Source organism: Salarias fasciatus, chromosome 18 (assembly GCF_902148845.1).
Source record: "Salarias fasciatus chromosome 18, fSalaFa1.1, whole genome shotgun sequence".
Taxonomy (NCBI): domain Eukaryota; kingdom Metazoa; phylum Chordata; class Actinopteri; order Blenniiformes; family Blenniidae; genus Salarias; species Salarias fasciatus.
Window position 1 is genome coordinate 10,023,229 of NC_043762.1, and position 15,683 is coordinate 10,038,911.

General features: G+C 43.8%; 1 protein-coding gene across 1 annotated transcript in view; it reads right to left on the bottom strand.

The window, feature by feature from the left end:
* Positions 1-15,683, bottom strand: part of LOC115405105 (contactin-associated protein-like 4) — a 106,912-nt gene that overhangs the window by 17,673 nt on the left and 73,556 nt on the right. The window contains exons 12-18 of the mRNA XM_030114563.1: positions 14,399-14,518; positions 13,948-14,148; positions 12,461-12,623; positions 11,337-11,464; positions 10,137-10,307; positions 5,536-5,754; positions 639-878 (exon numbers count right to left, since the gene is read on the bottom strand). Coding sequence (XP_029970423.1) covers positions 639-878; positions 5,536-5,754; positions 10,137-10,307; positions 11,337-11,464; positions 12,461-12,623; positions 13,948-14,148; positions 14,399-14,518 — 1,242 coding nt within the window. The remainder of the gene's footprint in view (positions 1-638; positions 879-5,535; positions 5,755-10,136; positions 10,308-11,336; positions 11,465-12,460; positions 12,624-13,947; positions 14,149-14,398; positions 14,519-15,683) is intronic.

A 15,683-nucleotide genomic window follows, 5' to 3' on the forward strand; every position in this document is an offset into this window, starting at 1 on the left:
GCAGACGCGATCCGCTTGTCGGAGGGGGTCACCTTCCAATCTGCCCATCCCACCCTGAGCGAGCGCTTCTGAGCGAGACGCTGAATCCCAAAGTGCCTCAATGGCGGCCGTCGTCAGTGGTGTGTGGGTGTGTGTGAGATGTAACTGGCAGAGCTTTAAGACTATTTTAGTTGTTTTAATATTTGTCTAGAAATAGATTTCCTCCCAAACGTCTTGTATTTGTCAGATCTCTTATCTACTTTAAGAAATGTGTTTTGCTTCCCTCAAATTTTTTTCCCTGCTAACTTTGGAGCCGCTCCAAGACCAACCAGGAGGTCCGAGTGGAGGTGCTGATACTCCGTCGATTCTAGGAAGGCAGCTAAGGACATTTTTGTCTGTTTTCATTCCAAAAACCGAGATTACCAATGAACAGCTTGACTTTCTCACTACGTTGTTTCCTTTTCGTGTAAATAGACGATTTCAAAACTTTTGATGAGCAAATGAGAAATTGTTCTGAAATGAAGAGTCAAAAACGATATATTTTCACACTGAAGACGAGAGCAAATCAAATGTGTCTCATCTCAAGCTTAATTTTAATCGGTGACATCCCCCCTGCAGTCCTTTTTTAACGTAGGAGTCGAGGTTGTCTGGGCCTGTACCTGATTGACAGAAGACGCCAGAGAACGCCGACAGGCTGCAGTCGCAGTGGAAGCCGTTCTCCCTCTCCGTGCACCGGCCCTGGTTCTGACACAGCGACCCGTAGCTGCTGCAGTGACCCGGGCAGCCGGGTCTCACCCCGGGCGTGATCTTCGCCCTCTCCTCCAGGTCCAGAGTGACGCCGTTCAGCTGCAGAGAGCGGATGCAGCCCCGGAAGCCCTTCTGCCTGGACGCCGTTCCTCCTAGAAGCAGAGAAACACCTTTTATTATTCTTTTGAAAGCCCTTCACAGATGTTTGAAGATGTTGACTCTGGTGGTAAAGTGCTGTACTGCTAATAACACAAGCAGTCTGCGGCGAAGTGAGAACAAAGAGGCCACATGCCTCTTGTGTGTCTCTCTTCTTTGTCGGATCGGAGCCTTTCTTTTATTCCTGCGATGTTGACAAGTCCGTATGTTTTCTCTCTGTCGGTTTTTTTCATTCCTCTCCCCCCCCCCTCCTGTCATCTCCAACAGATCCACGCGTCGTCTCGGCTCCCCCAGCAGCTCTGAACTGTCAGCTCTCGTCTTATGAGGTGACACAACCATGAAAGAGCAAGAAGGCAACGCGCTGTAGATGGAAGGCTGGTTTGGGGGGTAGAACTCTCGTCGCATGTCTCTCAAACTGTTTATATAGCACTTCATCAGCTGCTGACTGGCTAACTAGCTGCCTGCAGCCTGGATGAATTAGTGCTGGGTCATGTGTCTCTGTGGAGAGCAGGAGGGTAGATTTTATTTCCAATATTTGATAGTTTTTCTTGCTCGTGCCTCTACTGTAGATCATCTTTACACTGGCTGCAAAGCTCGGGATCTTGCAGACAGCTGAACAATATGATAAATGCACGTCCGCCTTTGCGTGCACACATCTCTTTTATGTGTTGGCACAGGCCCGTTTCTGCGAAGACGGCGGGCCGGCATTGTCCTCGCAGTTCATCCGAGGCAGCCCTGCGCTCTGCGTGTTCAAAGCTGACAACTTCCCGCTGTTCAGCGGCAAGCGCTTTTCACACCAATGAATCGAGGCTCCATTCGATTCCTCTAAAAGCCTCAAAAACTGTAAGTGATTGAACAAGGCGCGTGTTAGTGCTGAGGTGTTTATTCAACCAAGGTTTTCAAAACGCCATAATGGGGATGCTAATTAGGACACAGATTATTCCAGAAAAGCCGCGGAGAAAGCATAATGGATGCTGATGACCGCAGTCAATAAGAACCCGGCCCAGCGGAACTTACTCACCGCCACAGTTCTAAAAACACGCCTGGCTGGAGCTGCTTTTTAAAACAGAAGAAATGATGAAATTCTTTGCAAAGAACTGGGTCTAAAACAGTGAAGCACATGTTGGTGGTTTTATTCCTACAGTGATAAATTGCTCTGTTAGATCTCAGTTTGGTACAAAAGCTGCAGTTTCCACTCTTATCGATCCCAGTGAGTCAAACTATCCCTGGCCAAAAACACCAAAGCTCAAGTTGCTCCATTAATACCAACAAAGCTAATGGCATCGGAGCACTGCTGTATTAATGGGTTTGTCATTTCCCGAATGTGACTTTTTCACTTTACTTTTGAACGATCCCTTCAGAGGATGCTTCGCCGTCCTCATCCAGACAGTTAACACAAGTGAAAGAAAACCTAAAATGTATAAACCATAGACTAAATAAATTCATTTCCAGCTTTTTAAAATTGTTTTGGTATACACACGTATACACACGCATGCTCACAAAAAAATGACGGTGGACGATAAAGTAAGATGTGTTTAGGGTCACTAAGAAACTGAAATTTTGTGGAGTTAATTGAAGAAGCGAACATTAATGTGCGAGTGTGTTGTTTGCTTTCTGGCAGAGAGACGCTCTCTGATGATGTCTTTTCATGGCGTGCTCGTCTCTCAATAATCACAAAGTAATGGAAAAGTGAAATGGGCTTAAAGGCACATTTTCTTTTTGCACATTTTCACTAAATTTGTTCAAAGATTATAGGACACTGGGATAGAAACCAGATTTGTGTTGCACAGAAGTGGAACGCTCACAAGTTTGGGAATAAATCATATTTAAGAGATAGATAGATAGATAGATAGATAGATAGATAGGTGGATGGCTGACCTCACCTGTGATTTACATTTTCAGTTACAACACCAGTTGAGCAGAGTTCTGGTAGGATGTAAGTGTGAAGCTGTGAGATCATTTAAAAAATACATAATGAGGAATTTTTGGAGCCGAGATCAAAGTAAAGATCAAAAAAGCCAAACGCAGACAAACTCCACCTCTGACCGAAGGTTCATCACAGAGACCTCAGAGATCAGTGAGAATTTCACCTCTCATGTGTAACTTCACAGTACTAACGAGACGATCGCGGTCTCCCAGCGTGAGCTCCTGGTGCGAGCGCGCACTGTAACTGAAGCGTACAGTGCCAAAACCACAGGGGAGTGAATGGAAAACAATTAGCGAAATGGAGATCAAAGGCTTAAAATACAAAGAACGCCGACCTGCAGGCTCAGAAAATGGAGAAAAGAGATTGAGGCTGGCGGAAAAGTCTGGAGCAGTCTCTTTCTTTGCAAAGAAACGCAAGTTCTTCAATGAAATATAAACAATGTGCAGTAAATTTTCACATTCATGTATTATATAACTACTGGTTAAAAAATAGGACTGTTATTTTCATTAAAAGTCTCTTCAAACTGATTTTAATTACCTTGAAATGTGTTTCCAGTGTACTCATTCACTGCTAAATCAATTGGCATCACAGTGGCCGTCCATTTGAACAGAGCCACCATCACGCCACATACAAGTCTCACGCTCCAGTCCCGCTTACACGACAATGTTTCAACAGAAAACACAACGTTTTTTGAGACGGATGTTTTTTTAAAAACTTTTCCTGTAAATGCGACAGCTTTCTGCATTTTTTTCCATGAAGTGTTGTGTAGATGGGGCCTGTGGTACAAATCTACAGTCAAAACTTCATTTGGAGTTAAATTTATCTTTGTTTTATTCTAAATAAATCCAAACAAATCCTGTGGCCTGCTTTCTTCAATTCCTTCTGTGATCAGTTTTCGAAGCACTCAATTGGATGTTCGCAGCTAGTTTTAGCTCGGCCAAAAATACCACTGAAACAACAAATACTGCAGGCCTTTAAAACGATCCGAGACGATGTCCAACTGTTGCTGATTATTATTATATATCAACAGATGCAAAGGTTTTTTTTTACTCTGGGGTTTGTGACGACGTTCAAGCTTTTCCATGACTGAAAAGTAACACAACGCGTGTCTTTGTTTTAGGCATTCTGAATAAAAATGTGCAGACACACTGATGCCAGCGCAGCACCAATAAACTCCGTCTTATCTATCCGCACCAGGCAATACCACATGTAATGTGCAATGAATGTAAAAATCTTTCACTTGAAACTGCTGCGTGGGGATATTTTACACCTACAAATAGCAATGATGAAACCAGAGAAGCAGTCTTATGGCGTCCGGACGGCAGTAACACGGGTTATTAATCGAAACAACGCAATTTGCTGCCTTATAAATCCGCACATGGAATAATTAAGGCTCATAAATACACTGTTTATGGAATTACGGCTTATGAATTTAAATATGACAACGGTGCCTTATTAATTCATACAACTAAGTACAATGACTAATAAATCTGTGGACGGCATGCGGTTACAAAGATTATCTATTCAAAAGGCATTCAAGGATTAGAGATCCAAACAAAAGTGAGCAGTTTTGCTTATGTGTTTATCGAAGGAGGGATTATCGATATGAATTAGACGTACATATTCATGCACTGCGCGTAGCGCTGCTCTGGCTTGTGATTGCACGCATGCTGAACCGATGCGGACGCTTCTTTCCAAACACATTGTGTACTTTATATTTAAAATCCAGACACACAGTCCAGGCACTGGCTGCCTTCCTCAAGGACGCCGCAGATTACAGTTTGCTGCTGTTTTCACACCCGAACCGGGGAGGAGATCCTTCATACCTGCGCATCAAATCAAGGCCAACTATTTTTGAACACCCATTACGGAATCCTTTCAGGAAATAACACCAACACATATCCGTTCAAACACACAACGCCATTCTGCTTCTCCCAGTGTACTCCGCTGATAATTCAGAGGTAAACATGTGCAGTTTTCGGAGGACGGCGGCGACCTGCCGGCTATTCAGAGTGGATTATCGGCTAAACACACTGAGCAAATCAATATGCACCTCAATTTCCCTGCAGCCGCCGCCGCCGCCGCCTTGGTCCAATCCCATCAGCCTTTGGTGGCTTGTTTTCCTTCCACTGTGTATTTGCCGATATGAAGTGACATGCATAATATTTACAGAATGATAAACCCTGATAATAAATGATGGATTTTCATTATTATTTTTTTCCCCTGCAGATCTACAAACTGACACAGAGGTCAAACTGAGAATTCAGATTGGAGACGTGAAACGATGGCGTTGTGATAAACAGGGATGCAGTATCGATCACGTCGGTAGTTAAAAGGCTCACTGAGTGCCAACAGTTAATTTACATGACACCCCCCCCCCATCACCCCTTAATGAAATATTTAAAGGGCCAGATTAATTTACAGATTAAGGCACAGAACACCACATGCTCTCTGATGCGTGCCTGTTTGCTGGATGTGATTACTGCTCAGCGGTCAGAAACCAAGACCTCAGCTGGAAGAGTTCAATTAATAGCAGTTGGTACAATAACGTCTTCCTCAAGTATGTGGGCGGACATCAGGCGCGTTAATTACACCTCCTCACAATCCCACCCTGACGGGAGCCGATACGTGTGGACAGAAAGGCAGCAGGAGTCCCGCATCAAAAGCGAAGACGTCTTATTGAACAGCATAACCTTCAAACTGTGGGGGATTTTCTTCCTCCTCACCGATGAAGAGCTGGCTGTTGAGCTGCAGGTGGAAGTGTCCGTCGGCCGGAGCCTCCTGCGTGGCCACGGGCAGGTCGTCCAGCCGCAGCGTCGCCTCCTTCACGTTCCGCTCGGCCCGGACCCGGTGCCACCGGTTGTCGTTCAGCGGGACGCTGGACTCCACACGCACCTCCAGCGGGCCGTTACCGACGTCGAAGGAGAAGATGACCTGAGTGGAGGCTGGATGGAGGACAGAGAGAGAAGGACGGTTTAAACCTGCATCATTTATGTCAAAAAGAAACGTTTTTGTCACTTTCCTTGTAACCTGTGACCCTTGTTATTGTCACTGAATTCCTGTTAAATTCATCACGTTATGCAGCTTCAGTGTGGCTAACTGTTACAAAGAGCTGCTCTGAAAAAATGAATACCTGAAAAAACAAAACTGCTTGCAGTACAGTAAAGACCTTAAAACCTACTTATTTTATGTTTTATGTAATTTTTTTGAAAACCAGTTGGAGGAGAATTTCTAAATGTAATATATATGTATCATAAATCAGTTGGGATGTGTAAAACTGATTAAAAAGTAATATTTCACAAACTTTAGGTAAAAGAAAAGGTTAAACTTACACAATCCTGTCGTGTCCTAATTACCACTGGTGTCCAGCAGGAACAGTCTTTTTTTTTATTCTGCAAAGACTGTAAACTTAAAACACTTATTTTTCAATATTTGTTGCAGCACTGAAAAGAAAGTTGGAAGTTCGTGCTTAACAGCTCATCTTACAGTTGAATCTATGTCTGATATTTGTAATAATCGCTGCCAAACTTTCAAGAGACAAATGAAATGCCAACCAAACACAAACGATAATAAATCTAACTTTAAGCGGGACAGAATTATTGCTCATGCATCGCTTCAGCTGAGAACAGAAAGTCAAACGTCGACATTCGATTCATGCAAACCGCACATTTGCTGCATCTCAATTACGGAGAGTGAGACATCTCGGCTGAAAGCTCTCCTGGCGGTTTGGTTTGAAGAGACGGGTGTTTCCTGCCAAGTGCAGCTGGACTCGGTCCTCACTCATCACGGCATGTTTGAAACATGATGTTTCCACACAGATCTCCTCCTCCCCTCCCCTCCCCTCCCCTCCCCTCCCCCACTCCTCCAGCAGCTCCAAAGGGAGACCCAGACAGGCGCTCCTTAACAAGCAGGCAGGTTTGACTCCAGAGTGTAGAGACAGCCTCGCTGGAAGCAACTTTAATTACTCTTTCGCCGCAAGACAACAAACACTAAAGCCAGCAAAGCTTCTGGCTGAGCGGCTCTCACAAGACAGCAACAGACAGAGTAAAATGGGATCGTGTTTCTTTCAGGACTGCCATGTTCCGCACTGAGCAGCGCGAAAAGACACGGGTCGTCATTGAAACGAATCAGGAAGGCAGCGATTCTCTAAACAGCCTTAAATAGTATTAGCACTAATATATCTTGACTCCACTCTATTCTGAAATGCTATTTGTTTTTGGATTGTTTGTTGTTGCATATCAGAGGACCTGATTGCTCATCTGCTACTAACAAATAACCCGAGGTGAGTGTTTCAAGCAAATCGAGAAACGACTGCCGCAACAAACCTCCTGGAGGAAAAAGTGATGCCGTCTGTAACCTGTGACTTGGAAAGAATCTTTCTCCAGCAAGGCAATGAGCCTAAAGATGAAGCCAGAACTACACAGGACTTGCTCATAAAACAACAATAATGTTAATGTACTGGAGTGTTGAAACAACCTTCGTTCCAATTAAAATGTTTGGCTGGATTTTTTTGTTTGCTCACAGTCCCTGCACAAAGTGAAGCAGCTTTAGTGTCTTCACAGTGAAAAACCAGGGAGAACAACAGAAATGTGCAAAGTTAAGTCTGAAAGTAGTCGGAAGAGCTCTGCTGCATACTGATTTTAGTATGTGCTGTTCAACTGGTGAAGTTCATGGAGTTCCCATATGCCAGTAGGCGTGTATGCATTTACATTTGTAAATAGGCATATATACAATATATACAGAAGTTTAAATGAAAATAATTTTTTTTTTTCTATTTGTACAGAACAATAGAGTTTTTCAGTTGATATGAACTGTAGGAACTATTTATTAGTGTTTGTATATTATAGCTTTATTATTTGTTTATTTTGCACGTTTGGTTTGGGTTAAATGACATATTATTTTTTTGTTGGGTTTATGTTGTAGATTTAAGTATTGCCACGAGCACCTGGAGTTTATTTATAGAGGTTGCAGGCATAGGACCAGCATGCACCTGGGTGGGCCGACGGTTTTTACCAGAGCAAGAAAGGCAGCAGGAAACAAAGACTCCTATTTGTTTGCTTGTGTCAGGAAATAGACTAAGATGAAACTCACTGGAATTCTTGTGGACAATGATTCTTTTGCCTGCGTAAACCACAACCCATGGTGCATCTGTGGCAATTTGAAATTTAAGTCAAATATTGATTCATTTGAAGACAAATAGCCACTACGCACTCCACTGTATTAAGTACCCACATATTCAAACAAACAACTGAAGCCTCAGACTAAGTATCAGCATTAGTAAACCAAGTGGTTGTGCAGTCACGTTTTTGTACTACAAGGAAATTCTGATCCACAAATGGAGTTGAAATCAGGTCTAATCTCTGTAGAAAGTCTTCTCGGACAGAAAAGTTTGACATCAGAGTCTGGAGATAAACTAAGAGCCTGTATACCCAACTTTTTAAGTAAAAATGCATTTTTGTCCTTCTTCCGTCTGAACAGAGCGTTTTCAAAAAGGTCTATTCCATAGGCTCCGAGCATCGTTGCCATGTAAACGAACACACAAAATGCTCCGTAACGTTCCTGTTTTCACTTGGTAAATAGTCTGTAAAATTTCTTCCAAAGGTGACATAGTTTTTTTAGAACAACAGCAGAATACACTGTTTCTCATTGGCATCAAATATTAATCAAGGGCTCAACCTACATATCAAATTCTGTTGCTCATTCCACGAATTCATGTTCCACTTTTTGTGCTTTGAATGAGATGTTTTGCTGAGCAGAGAAAAAGAGGATGTGAAGATTTCCCCCCTGCTCCTGTCAGTGGATTTCCCCTCTGTGCTCCGGCGTCATGACTTAGGACCGGTGCCAGCTCCTCGGCCGTGCTGACGCAGCCCTTCTTCAGCACCACGGACAGCTACTCAGTGCTCAACGTCTGTATTTACTTCTCGGGGGCTGCCGGCGACGCTCTCCCTGTTCTCTACGTCAGCAGGAAAATATGTAAGAGCGCGCAGACAGAGCGGGTCGCCATCCTTCAAGTATCCGCTGCTTGAAAGTGACGATGAATGAGTGTGGGAGCGTGGAACGAGATGAAACAATATCCCGGCGTCCTGCGTTAACTTCATTTAGAATTTGTTCTCGGGTCTCAGCCACAGTGTTGCAGAGCGATGTGGGGCAGACGGAAGCAGAGCGGCAGTATTCAGAGTTTGCAACAACCGCGCTGACAATGATTTCCCTGAGGAGCGACGCTGCTGGTTATAGTGCTCCTGGATTAGATTCTGTGTGTGCCACCCTTATATGCCATACATAAAACAACTTCCTTTAAAATCCGACACACCCAAAAGATCTGAATTGGAGAAAAAAAAAAAAATGAGGTAAAGCGAGTCTAAAGAGCTTTGAAAAGGTTTTTGTCCAAGCCCCAATAAATGACACACAGCATTGCGGCCCCATAAATGTGTGTTTCAATGCAATGTTGTGATGCTGTCATAACCGTACGAGCACAAGGACACCTTGTTGGGTAATACAGCTATAATTTAAATGACACAATCTATGGTTTGCTGTAAACATACATCTAACACCCAGCCACAGCTCGATGGCGCTCATAAACTGAATAACACCCTGTTGGTTATTACAGTCATAATCTCAATGACCCACTGTGGTGCCCATAAATGTGTGTATTCCACAAGAGACGGAGATTAATGAGAGGTCAGGGTGAAAATGCCTCTGAGAGTTCATAAAACAACTGTAAAATTAAAAACAAGGGTAAGGGAGAGAAAAAAAGGAGTTCAGGAGTTTCTTTTTCTGGGTTTAATCTTGTTTTTTGTTTTGTTCTGTGGGTCGGCGTGCATTATTGGTGGAGGTATGTGACTGCAAAATACATTTGACTGCAGCCTGCAGGCAGAAAATTGATCTGGAAGAAGGAAAAAACATGGCCTTAAGCTAAATAAAATTCACAGTCTGTCAGTAACTCTGGTAAACAGACAGGAAGGGGTTACAGCTTCTGTGTTCAATTCAACGAGGCACTATATAAATCTCAAATTATGTCGATACACGATGCTTCCTGGTTGGTAATTCTAATGGTTCAGATTGAGTCCAGTTGGAAAAAGATGCATCGCTGCTTATCACATAAACAACAATGGACCAAGTCTCTTGGCTTCTACATTGGACTAACAATCTGAGTGACTCAATGCACCAACTAGTGGACCAAACTTGCATTGCAGAACTAAACTGGCTGGGCCGTGCTGGATCATGTGGTGGTTTCAGTATGAAGACCAGTTGAGCTCTTTATCAAGAGATCAACATGTCCGGCTAATCAGAGAAACACTTCATTTGAAATGTTCGATTTGATACTCACAGCTCAGTTCGATCCGGATAAAGTCTCTGATGCCCAGGTTTTCCAGGAACACCCCGGAGGGAGCCGTGGTTTTGAACAGGAAGGAGATGTCTGCGCTCAGCTCCCCGTGGAAGGTGGGAAAGTGAAGGTAGGAAGTCTCCTTGTCGAAAAACGCGGCGTTCCAGAAGTTCTCTGAGAAGCACAATGAGTCCCCCTCAAAGTTCGTCCTTACTTGTTTGAGGCCTCAGTCATGTGGCTCGTTCGAAAGCTTGCAAGACATAGAACGTCAATAAACTTTATTCAAACTCCCAAAATTAACGACAGGCCCACAAGATGGCGACAAGGGGCAGCACATCTAATTCTGGCGCATGACGCTCTTTCACTACTCCAGAGGATTATGATTTTAGTTTTGGTCAGAGGAGCGCGGATAGATGGAAAATGACCACAAAACGGTAAGGAAATAAAACATGTTGTGTTTGGTGTGAGATTTGTTGAGGAAGTGTGTGAGAAACATGTGATCTGAGATGCTGGCTGTGAAATGTGAAGATCGGTTTTGGGTTTGTTTTGCCACTGACGGGAGCTGGTCGGCTCAGAGAATATTCTGCCTGGTGTCGTCTTAAAGTGTAGATTTTCTAGTTTCATTTGATATCCAACATGTTGCGGTGGAGCAGACGGATCTTGCGTTCTGTTACGTTTTGTGTAGAGAGGTGCGGGTGAGGGGGGCGTGTCGAATCATTGCATCTGGATTTTAAAGTTGTTATAAAACAAACACTCGGTGGTCAAAGTGCAGCTGCAGCATTCAGTTAGTGAGATTAAGGCTTCTTGTTTGAGACACAATTGAAAGAAAAAATCCACGCAGCACTTTAGTCACTTTTTACACTTGGTGAAGTCGCGCACAGCTGTCAGTCCGTCGGCCGAACGGGTTAAAGAAATGAATTGAATTAAATCATAGTCGTGAATACATGACCCTCTCCTGGGAAAACGTGACATGCGACGTCACTCCCAAATGCAAGAGAAACATTTTCTGTTAGAAATTCACTTATACATATATTATGAGGCAGTAACGCACAGTCACTTAGGAAACTAACTTTAATCAGATTACTGGTGTGGAAAGATGAACGCGTTCGATTGCTCGTTACTAAATGAAAGTAATCGGATTAAAATAACGCGTTAATTAGTAGCGCGTTAGTGACAACACTGCAGGCGATGACGAGAACTTACTGTCTCCGTGGCAACGGAGTGGTCCCACCCGGTAGGCGGCCTCCGACCCGGGCCTCTTGATGTCACCCAGCACCAAAGCCCTGACAGGGAGACTCTCCTTATGGATCAGCAGGCCCGAGTCTTCAGTCCTGAAGGAATAAAGACCAAAACTTCCCATTGAACCCTTTGGCGACCATACGCTTTCACTCCTGTGTGATTATTGCCACATGATGCCAGTATAACCACGAGTAGGTGCATTTATTAATCTATTCTAAAACCAAAATATCCACATCCTGCCAGTCGAATCTTTTCTTTTGAAAGCTCGCTCCAAAAAAACGCAGCGCCTGTCCGTTTACGCCCACATTCAGCTCGATGCACTCCAGATTATCTGCCTGTTATCCTCCTTCCTGAGGAAAGTTGGGCATAAAAATACATTTGTGGGGAGCTTATACAGCACTCGCCGAGTCTGATGAAATATTGAGGAGCAGCGGTAGAAGCTCCGCTCTGTAAAAATAGAGCTGGCTTTGCACAAACAGTTTGGACTGGGAAATGATGGGAGCGAGCGAGGCACGCACACAACTGCCTGCAACATAAGGTTAGCTCGACACTGTTTATTTCTCCTTTTCCTCCTGCTCAATTTGTCCCATTTGATCCGTTGTTTTTTTTTTTTTTTCTGAACGGTCAAAGTTACAAGCAGGTTTTGTCAGAAACGTTTGGTATCCAGGAAAGAGGGGTCAAGACAGAGATGTGTGTACATATCCAGGGTGTTTACTCAGTCTGAGTGATCTCGCTGTTTACCACAGTCAGTTTGATTTTGACATGTTTTTAAACCAATCATCTTGTTGGCTGTCTTCAAGCTGTCAGATCTTTTCTGCTACAATATTTCAGCCCCATCAGAGCTCATTTCTTTTCTGCAATCCGCGAGGTTGTGCTGCTGAAAATGTCTCTTGAGCTTCTTAAAAAAAAATAATCTATTCAAAACACACCTCGCCTCAATATTGTTAGTCATTTCCCTGCAGTAAGAAACGATAGTTTGCTCACACTGGATTCCTGATTTCAGAAAGTTTAACAATCAATTTTGAACATGTCATGACTCCGTTAGCAAAAAATGAATATTATGTGCATGTATTTATAAGAGTCGGTACCACTCCGCGCGGTCGGCGTCACAGTTGCAGTAATGCTGCAGATCCACGCAGTCGCCCTGCAGGCCGCAGGCGCACTGCTGACTCCCGGGCTGAGCTCCACCCCAGTAGGTCTGCACACGCCCGGGACCCGGACCGCCGAGCCACCAGCTGAACGGGGAGCCCTCTGAAACACAGTGTTAAAGAGCAGGGGTGGAGAAAACACATTTCAGTGCCGCACCGGTACAACTGTGCCATAATAACCTTTAAATTCTGAAGTCTTCTTTGCTGTGGTGCAGAGTTTACATGATGGAAATGTCGATACTTTCACAGAAACCAAACTACTACAGAAAATGACTACAATCTCAACATAAAGCCAATTTTGATGAAACCTTCTGATGAAAAATACACACAAATATTCAAAAAAACCTTCTCCTTTAGCTGCTGTCTACCACAGAAGCTTGTTTTCTTTCAAGTTTTTTACATTTACTTTGTTCTTTAGCATTCTAGATTGAAGTCTCTTGTCGGTCGATTTTGGCCCACTGGCCTTATGTTTGACACCCCTGTTTAAATACAACAGTTTCATTATGATATATATCCGTGCTGCCTCTGTGTTTGAGGTGAAGCGTTGACTCTAAGAGTGTCTGTCGATATGCATGTGTGACTCTCTGTGTCTGCAGATGGTGGAGCTTGTCAGCTCTAATTGGTTCAGACTTGAAAAAAGCTGCCAGGTATGTAGAAAGGAATAAATCTGACTACACTGCAGACTTTCATAAATTTGTTTTGCAAGCACTGAGCATCATTAAGACCAGAATCGTGTGAACTTGTTGTTTCCCTCAAACTAGCAAAGTCTTGTCTTTTTTTTTTCTTTTTTTTTTTAAATTGAACTGAAACTTTTCTATCACAAAAGAAAAACTATTTATAGAAATATGACTGTCGTCATTAACATCTCTGCAGGGACGCTGCTGTTTTTCTTATAAGTTACAACGTTACATATTTTATTCCCAAGAATAAATGCTAAGAAGATAAAAATCCTTCCATCGTCTATTTGCCTCAATCTCATGATTTTTAGCCGTCGCTCTGTTTTTCTGCAATTTACCCAAACATCAGCCTGTATTAAGCATCTGCTGTTTTCACCCAGGGAACCGCTGTATGTCAAACAAAGACTCAACAACAATAATACTGCAACGGCAAGCCTGTATAGTTGTGAACATAAAAGCATTTTTCAGGGTTTAACTTGTTGTAATTAACACTGTTTAAAAAAAAAAGACAAAGACGTTGGAGCAAGACAGTTAAAAAAAATTGAACACAATTTATTAAAGACAGAAACAGTATGTGTGTGTGAGAGAGAATACAGTCCAAAAAATACTCTTAATAGATGAAAAGGAAAGGCATAAATAATTTTCCCGACTGGATGTAAATTACACAAAGGTCATCTTTCATTGTATATTTAAAAATAAACCGTCATTGTTTTTTTAGGGAGTGAATCAGCCGATAAAACCAGAGCTCACCTGGAGTGTTGAGGAGGCGGGACTTCCTGCAGTGGTAGGACAGCTGCTGCTCGCAGTGCTCTGATTGGCTGATGGCCGCCTGAAGCTGCTCCTCTTTAGATGAGTAACCAAAGTGGAGGAGAAGGTGGGGCATGCTGGGAGACGGCCGCACTTTGGTCAGCTCTGTGTTGTTGTGCTGGATCACCATCCACGTCTTCTCTTCTGAAGACAGAGAGGGAAACAAAAAACACTTCTTGAGAATGTTTCTAGGATAGTTTCTAACCCTGATTTTAGGCCATTTGCTGAAACAGCAACATGTTCAACATTCATTGCATTTGCAGTTGTATGAGCTGAATGTACTCAACACATCCTGTCCTGCACTCAGGATGAATACTAACTGAATGTTTTTTTTTTGTTTGGGAAAAGTTGCAGAGTGTCTATAAAGACGTGTATAAATGTGTGTGTGTGTCACCTGTCATGTTGCAGTAGACCAGCTGCGGTCTGATCGGTCCGCTGCCGTCCACGTCGATGTAGAAATGTCCCGACGTGTTGCCGTTGTGCTTGTACGCCTCGCAGGACTGCTCGTACACGGCTGGGAGGGAAACAATGAGATCGACGTCAACGAGCCGGGAGGGGGTTCAACCACTGGATCAGGGTCTCATAAACTTAAGGCCTTAGTATACTCCCCCGTCGCCGCCACGGCGTTCCTACGCCGACAACCCTACGCCGCTACTGAACATATCTTGCTCCTGCGTCAAGGGAACGCCCTCCTCTGCCAAGCCGCTGGCAGTCACAACAACAATGCGGCTTCCGTAGCTCCGGCTTTACCTAGACATAGATCTATAGAAATAGATTTCTAGACGTACGTATCTAGACACGCGTGCATTTACCGAACATATATCTGCATATATGACATATCTGGCGACACCGAGCTATCGTGGAGGAGAGGCTGAGCGGACCGTGATGAAATATTGGTGAAACTAATGAGCTTTTGGACGATTAAAGCCGTTTGAGGAGCGGCTATACACATAGCCCCGTCTGCTAACAGTGCTAACACTGCTAACAGTATAGGGATGTGCGCCGCTCAGTTTTGGATCTCAATTTCTCCCGAAGCACTGTTCGGATCAGAAAAGCATTTCGGGTGAGTTCTACTTTATTCTATAAACAACGCGAAAGCGGACCAATCACAGCCCTCGACGTTCACGTCACCACGCGTCGAAACGACGCGAAGTCACAATTTTCGGGAGGCGCACGTCAAGCCCCGACGTAGCCCGACGTAGCCCGTCGTAGGGCTACGACGTCTACGTCGTAGGAACGACGTAGCGGCGACGGGGAAGTATACTGAGGCCTTCAGGCTACGTGTACTGTATATTCTCATGACTTAAAGGGGAACTCAACGCACAGCGATAGCGATGACTGATGGGAAAGCACGGCCTCAATAAATAAAACTTTATCAGCACGGCTTCCTCCTCTGGAATTTCTTCTGCTCTCAGACACTTCGAGTCAAATCCATATCTAAAAGTTCCCACAACTATTTATCTCTTCTGCACAACACAGGAAAGGGCCTTTCATTCATCACTCGCTCTCATGTGTTGTAAAGGAAAGAAAAAGAAACGCCTCTGTTCATGCTTGAGGATCGGACTTGAGAAGAATGAGCACAAAAGCAGTCATTTTCACGTATGAGCTCGACTCATCTACGAAGTTGTATTCACTGTGTAATTGGCACTTTAGTCTCAATATCCCCTCGAACATCACTC